Below are 7857 nucleotides of genomic sequence, written 5' to 3' on the forward strand. Positions count from 1 at the left end.
AAAGCAATAAACAGTTCTTGCAACGCGTCACTTTTTGTCCTAAAAAAGGGGATATTACGGATTTTTTTTTTCAAATGAGGAGTATTCGTAAAAAAAATAATTTTGGGGGCCTTTAAAAAAACCACATATACTATGTTTGGATGCCAAATAGATAGTGAAGAGGGAAATAGTGAAGAGAGAAATAAAAGAGAAGGGAGATAGAAGAGAAATCGGATAAAAATTTTATATGGTTTGGATGAATAGAAAAGTGAGAAGAGAGAAATTAATAAAAATGAGAAAATAACAAATTTACCCTTTTTACAAGAAAATAAACTAGTTAAATGAGGATATTGTTGTAAAATTATTTATTTCACTTCTTGACACACAAATCTCTCCTAGTATGGAGAGATTTATTTTTGGCAGTTACTAACTATTAGATTTCTCTCTTTCCTGATTTATCTCCTAATCCAAACTATAGAAATGACCAATTTCTTTGCTATCTCTCTCTTTCTTATGTCTCTCTTTTGTAAATCAATCTAAACAAACACAGTGTTAGTTAGTGTTAGTTACGCTTATAAAACCAATAAATATATCATTGTCAAAAAAAAAAAAACCAATAAATATATGTTTTACTTGTCAAACAAGAAATAAATAGATATTAAATTTTGCAATTTTTAATTAATATACTTGAGACAAAAATATTTCCCAAATACATTTTTGGATACAAGGGTCCAATATACCAAAAATCCGGATTGGATCCGATTGACATGTAACTTTTCGGACTCAACAAGGGTCAGCCATTACCGAACCTAACCATCGAACTTTCGTTTTCCTCGTACTTCTTCTGTCTTCAATTCACACCTTGTTAACTGTTTAGTGTTTTTCCAATTAACTTCTTTTCTTCTTCTTCTTCTTCTTCTTCATAACAACAACAATGGAGGCGAATGAGACCACACAGAGGAACACCCTTGTTGTAAGGAAACCATGTTTTGGTCTTCCAACAGGTTGTCCTCAATGTTTGTCTGCTTATATCTATCTCAAACTGTCTCAATGTTCATTCCACTTGGATTATCATCTTAACTACCCTGATTCTGGTACTACCCTAATCTTCATAATTGATTCTATATTTTATATTTCTCATTTATAACAATGGCCCTTTTAATTGTTTTGTTTTTAAATTTCAAAGTTTTGTTCTTTTAATTATTTGATTGTATTTTAGCTTTCTGGGTCATTTGACATTCATGCCCATTTGATGAAATTCTTTTCTTTTTGATGTTTTGGTTCTTTTTTTGCAAGTGGGTATTTATTTGAGTTGATTTTAGGTTTAGTTTAGGTTTATTATGATGTTTGTAGCTGCAAATTTACCACTTCCCCCCCTTTTTTTTGGGTTGTGGACAAAGTGGCAAATACCCTGTGAAGCACGGACACTCCTCGGTGTTGGACACACACTGACACGACACCGGCACTTATTATGATTATTATTGAATTATGTAATTTTCTCGAATTATTATCGGTATCGATGTGTCGTGTCCGGTGTCCGTGCTGTACTTCATAGCAAATACCACTTAAACTCACATCCATTGCAAGATCCCGAGTTCGAACTCAGGTGAAGGCGTCCAACCTAGCAATATCGGCATTGTCAGCTGAGCTAGGGTTTATGGATTACCACGTTTTCCTTTTAGTCTATGCAAAAAAGAATTTGTTTTCATCCCTTGTTCAAAAATTTGTTTTCATCCTTGTAAATATACAACTCTTTTGTCTTTTGATCCCTGCTGCTTATTTGACTATAAAATTTGCTCATGTTGGAATTGTCACTGAAATATGTATGTAATATTCATTTTAGTCTTTATGTAGTCAATTTAAGAGATGACTAAAATCAAATGTTCTTGATATTACGGGGATTAATTCTTACATAAAAAATATTCCACGGACTAAAAGAAACAAAAGCATAAGAAATGTATATTTGCAAGGATTAAAAACAGGGTTTTGATAGGGACTTGAAGCGAAAAGTGGTAAATTTACAGGGATAAAACATATTTAAACTTTGATTTTATACTTTTAATGATTTTCATTTTGTTTATTTGATTGGTTATGGTTTATGGTGTGTAGATCAAATTCCTTACTTTGAGGCTGGTGATTCTGTGACATATAATAATGAGAAGGAAGGGATCATTGATTGCTTGAAAAAGGATGCTGGTGATTTAGATGTTGGGTTATCTTCACTCCCGGAGTGGATACCGAACAAGGTTATGCTCACAACTTGGCTTGCTGATGCACTCGAGTATGAACTTTGGGTTGGAAGTGACCCTTCATCTGCTTCTAGCATCTATTATTCAGATCTTTCATGGCCTTTAGGAAAGGTCTTGTTTTGGAAGAAAGCAAACTGGGTGAAGCTGAAACACGAGATAAGTAAAGACAATGCAGAAGTCAAGGAAGAAGACGTTTGTTTCTCTTGATACTTGCTTTGATATCTTTTAATTTCTTACTTTTTGGTCGCTAATTTCGTCGTTTTTTTTCTTTCGTTTCTTGATAGTAGTTTCAATGCTGTATATGTTTTCTCTTTGGTTTTTGAGGTATTCATACATATTTGCTGTAGTGTTGTCAATTTTCTGATACGAGATAATAGCGGTTTGCTTAAATTCCACTACACAACAGTGCATAGTGCTGCTATTCGAAAACATTTTGTATGAAATAGCGTATCTTACTATCATAGAACAATATGAATTTTTTCAAATTCCGCTATGCTATAGTGTTATAGCGCCTCAGCCTCTATAGCCGCTATTTAATAACACTGATTTTCTGTTGATGAACAGATTTATGGAAGAGCAAACTCTGCATATGATGCTTTGTCAACTTTGTTAGGGGAAGATAACTACTTATTTGAAAACAGGTGAACCCAATAGCTTATAGCTTATTATAAATCACTTTATCTTATTATTATAAATTAGAATTTTTTTGGTTTATTTTTCATTATTAGAGCAAACTTTGACTTTGGCCACCTCGTCATTGCGTGCTTTTGTTCTGTTTATGCAGGCCATCAAGCTTGGATGCTATTTTTCTTGCACATGCATTAGTTGTTCTTCAAGCTTTTCCTGTGAGTTATGTTACACTTACGTCGTAATTATGATAAACTATGGATGGATGCTCTAGTGACTTCTAGTCGATAAAAATTAGACAAAGAATCTTTGTTGTGGAAACATGTTTTCTCTTTTCTGAAAAAATGGACAAAGAATCTTTGTTGCTGAAACATGCTTTGCATAATACGGTTGTCTTGTCAGTGATCAATAGAATGGTAATAGGGAAAGTGGTGTTACGTAGTTTATGTGTCAAGCACATGATAAGAACATAGACAATTCTATTCTACACAAATTTAATCTTTCCAAGCATTGTGAAATAAGATAATTTATATACAAAGATAGAAAACCAATATGAAAAAAGTTACCTTGGATTACCATGAATTCCACAATTCATACACCAAATAAAGAGTAGAAGCACTTGCATTACATACTCGCTTGTGCAGATTTCCTAATATCATATTCTTTATAAGCATTCCATTGATTACTAATGACAACATTTTGCAAGCATATTTCAGCAACTTGTGTCTTTTAAACATCATTATCATTGATGCAAAACGAGTTTCGGTAATAGAAAGCATGTTAAGGCTTAGCTCATTTAAAATTGCCAATCTCATATAGTGAGTCATTATGAAATTCTTAATAACAAATACATCATCAGTGGAAATTTATTAGTCGGCAGTGACACCTTTGTAGGTTTCAATCTATTTTTAGCCTCTTCATATATTCTTTCTTGATGACTTTAGGCCAAACTGCAATTCCAACGCTTCGTAAGATAAATTCTAGATACTTTAAATCATGAAACTTATTGTATAATGTGCTTTCCAAGTTTTACATACAAAATACTGCTATATTCATTCATTACTCATCAACAAAAAACTCTTAAATTCAAAGTTTCTCTCCTTAATTATAGTTTAAACTTTGGTCTTTCTAATGACTCTTGTCTTGGCAAACTTGTTCTGAATGTGCCCAATAGGTATTACCATATTTGTCAAACTCTCGTTAATTCGAAGAATTGTATGAATTTGCGACCTACGGTAACAAAATTGAGTTAACTCATACAAAGTTGTTTGTTGTAAACCTGGTTACACTTGCATAGATTCATATAGACTCAAATAGAGTCCTGACTTTAACGATGATTCAACGAATCCACAATACAATGATTATCTTCCCCTATATCCACACCTAAATTGATAGCAGTGCGATGTTTTTAAAATACAAACTCAAAATGTATAAAGTTATAGATGATTATAAGGTTTGTAGAGTTGTAGTGCACATAACATAAACCTCACAATTATAGCACTGAATTCCTCAAATTCATCTTACATCTCAATATGATGCCTTCTGAAAAGGAGGTAAGAATGTTGTATTGAGTCTCAACACCGTTGCTTACCGCATAAAAGAAGCCACAATCTCATGATCCTTCCCTCATTTGTAACTTTGTGCTTTGTGATTTGTCAATCATTGATTTTGAACATGTTATGAACTTTGTGCTTTCTGATTAGCCAATTTTTTCCCTCAAGCTAAATTTATACGCTTTCTACAAACACAAAATGTTTACTTTGAGGAAAAGTTTTAACTTTTGTTCCTGCATTTATGTACCACCAGGAATCATCAATTTTGCGGACCAATTTTTCAAAACATGCTAATTTAGTGAGATATGTGCAACAACGTAAGGAAGAACTTATAGAAGCTGCTGGTACGTCTCCATCTAATGATCCATATTTTGGTGCCGGTGCATCATCATCGACTTCTGGAGGTCCTTCAACTTCAAGTAAGATATTTTCAGAACTTTGTGAATATTTACTTTGCTAATCTATCCGTTTTATTTGATTTGATCGCCTTAACAGCAGTAACGATAGTTGATATAGTACTGCCATATAAGCACTATGCAATTTGAAAACAGTGATCTGCGTGCTTGATATGGTATCAATACTGTAGTTGATATAGTACTGCCATATACCACTACGCAATTTTTCATATACGGACCGGAATACTGTTTTTTTTTTTGACAGAATGGACCGGAATATTGTTAAATGCCTAGTTTACCTGTACCTGAATGTTATGCCGTGTTTGGTTCAAATGAGGCGAGATGAGTGATTTAATTAGATATTGCCTATATGTACTGACAAAATTGTGATAGAAAATTGTAATGCTAAAGTATCTGTCTATGTCATTGACTTTGGAAACATTCAGGTGGTAAACTGTTTCATCGAGAGTTTATTCAGTAAGCTACTCTAGGAAATTTAACTAAGTACTTATATTTTGAGATACGTCCAAATAAACGCTTTAAACACACTGTTTATTGATTAATGCCTTTCTCAAATCACTTCATGGTGTATTTCACCTTGGACAACTTTCTTTCAATGTTGTTGAATAGTTTCTATAGCGCTACAACATAGCAGAATTTGAACAAATTGCTATATTTTTGTGATACACTATTTAGATTAAAATGTTGTCAAACAATGGCTATACTATAGTGGTGCTATAGCACTATTGCAAAGCGAAATTTGAACAAACCGATAGTTTCTGCTATTGTATACTGTTAGGGATATACTAATCATATGATAAATGTTTTGTTTCCTATTTTTTGTTTACAGTTTAATTTACTATTTCAAGATGTTACATTCCGATATTCATAATTTGTCATTTTTTTCCTTCTATTAGGTTCAAAATTCAAGAGAAAACCTAAAAAGGAGCAGCAAACAAAGGAGGAGAAGAAATACAAAAGAAGGGCCAAATATTTTGTGGTAGCACAAGTAGTTGCAGTTGTTCTTTTTCTCAGTATCATGTCTGGAATCAGTGATGATGGTGAAATCGAGTTAGACGACGGTGATTTAGAATATGGTTATGATGACTGAAAATAAAAGCCTAGGCTGTTTTTGATGATCTGCATTTTTTTTAATAATTGAGTTGATTTAAGGAGATTGAGCATTGACTTGTTGTTTCAAGTAGTTGACTTACTTTTTTCTTGGAGTATCATGCAATTTCTCATCTGAGAGAACCTATGTATCTGTTAGCTTTGTACATCTTAATTCTTGGAATGATTTTTTATTATCTTGTATGAGAAGTTTTATCTAGGAATGATTTTTGTAATATGCTAGCTACATGTTCTGCAGATACAATTTTATCTATATTAGGGGGTGTATTGGATTGAGATTTCAAAGGATTTTAAAAGATTTTTTTTTGATAAAAAACTCTTGTGGTATTCAATTATGATTTTTACAAAAGTTAAATAAATCTTCTGGTATTCAATCAAGACAATCAAGATTTTTTTTCAAGGCAATGAAATCCGTTGGTATTCAATTGAGATTTCTTACCACTTTTAAAATGTCTATTGGTATTCAAAAGTCTATAGATTTTGATGGATTCTTCTTTGAAATGGATTTTGATGGACTTTTTAGTTGAAAATATAAATATTTTTGTCATCTAACAATCTCACTCAAACTTTCAAGACTTTTTTTTTCTTCTAAAGACTTTTTCCCCTGGGGTTCACTTTCTTTCTATTACAACCTCATGTACTTTTCAATCAATTAACATATTTTCTTCTTGAATGACAAATCGTTCATCACAAACACATATCATGTACTTTTCAATTGATTAACATATTTTCTTATTGAATAACAAATCGTTGATCACACACACATATTATGTACTTTTCAATCGATTAACATTTTCTTCTTGAATGACTAATTATTCATCACACATATATACGCAAAAAATAAAATGCAAACAGTGTGCTTCTTTTCAATCATTTATATATGCCACTTTAAAAAAAATTAAACATAATTTTGCAACTTTTTGCAACCAAAAAATAAAAAACTAATTTTGCAACTTTTTTGATGATTCATTGTTTTTCTTTTCATAGTTGTTTTTCCTCTTGCAACGTTCTTTTTATTTGTTGTTGATTCTCTTAAGGAATTATTTGTTGATTTTATTTGTTGGTTTTTTTAAGGAAAGAAATCATTTTTATTGATCATTGATTGATTCATTATTTTTTAAGAAGAAATTTATATCGAATTTATTGAGTCATAAAAATCTATAAAGTAATTTGAAATCTCAAAAGCCAGGGTTATAAAATCTCACCGGTTTTTGTGTTAAAATCTTGATTGTAAAAACTCTTTCAAAAAAGTCTTTTAAAATCTCACAAAATCAATATAATCTCATAAAGTCTTTTAAAATCTTCAAGTAGGAAGACAGAAAGACAGAAAGCTATTTGGAAATGAATGTGTTAGAATCATTTTCTTCATGTAGTTTCTTTGACAAAGAAGGTGCGAATGAGTGTGGTATGAGTCATTTCTTTGTTAATGAAAGATATCATGCAACTTTAAAAAAAAGGTGGAGGTGGAAGAAGTCAACTCTTTAAATGAATCTCATACATGGTCACTGATCAATCTAAACTATGGATAGAATGTAACTCATTATTCAAAAAGAATTCATTATTCAAAAACTCTTTAGATTGTAAGCATAATATGGATAGAATGTAACTCTCATAAAAAATTTGAAATTTATTCATCATACAACACACACACACAGAATGTGAAAAGAATCATATTCATTATACCTGGTAGTGGAATGTGGCTACTGGCTAGTGAATGTGGAAAGAACGGCTTCAAAAATCTCAATGTAGATTCTTTCCAAAACCAAGAATGTCTTCCCAAGAAGAAGAAATCACAAAGACAAAAGAAGATTCTTTCCAAAACCAAGAATGTCTTCCCAAGAAGAAGAAATCCCAAAGACAGAAAAGAAGAAAGGTCTAACTTAACTATATATCAAGAGAAGAAGAAAGGTACTCTAAGAAGAA

General features: G+C 31.6%; 1 protein-coding gene across 1 annotated transcript; it reads left to right on the forward strand.

The window, feature by feature from the left end:
• Positions 1-701: 701 nt before the first annotated feature.
• LOC123885802 (mitochondrial outer membrane import complex protein METAXIN-like) lies at positions 702-6156 on the forward strand. Its single transcript, XM_045935134.1, has 6 exons — positions 702-1073; positions 2089-2420; positions 2793-2869; positions 3013-3073; positions 4662-4827; positions 5721-6156. The coding sequence occupies exons 1-6, from the start codon at positions 914-916 to the stop codon at positions 5912-5914; spliced, it is 990 nt and encodes a 329-aa protein (XP_045791090.1). The 5' UTR covers positions 702-913; the 3' UTR covers positions 5915-6156.
• Positions 6157-7857: the final 1701 nt, after the last annotated feature.

This window comes from Trifolium pratense, linkage group LG5, assembly GCF_020283565.1.
Source record: "Trifolium pratense cultivar HEN17-A07 linkage group LG5, ARS_RC_1.1, whole genome shotgun sequence".
NCBI lineage: Eukaryota > Viridiplantae > Streptophyta > Magnoliopsida > Fabales > Fabaceae > Trifolium > Trifolium pratense.

Excerpts from the sequence above, each read along its gene's own strand:
- LOC123885802 (XM_045935134.1), top strand. The coding sequence starts at position 914 with ATGGAGGCGAATGAGACCACACAGAGGAACACCCTTGTTGTAAGGAAA. Across the intron at positions 1,074-2,088 it reads TCTTAACTACCCTGATTCTG|ATCAAATTCCTTACTTTGAG; the intron begins GTACTACCCTAA and ends TATGGTGTGTAG. Across the intron at positions 2,421-2,792 it reads CAGAAGTCAAGGAAGAAGAC|ATTTATGGAAGAGCAAACTC; the intron begins GTTTGTTTCTCT and ends GTTGATGAACAG.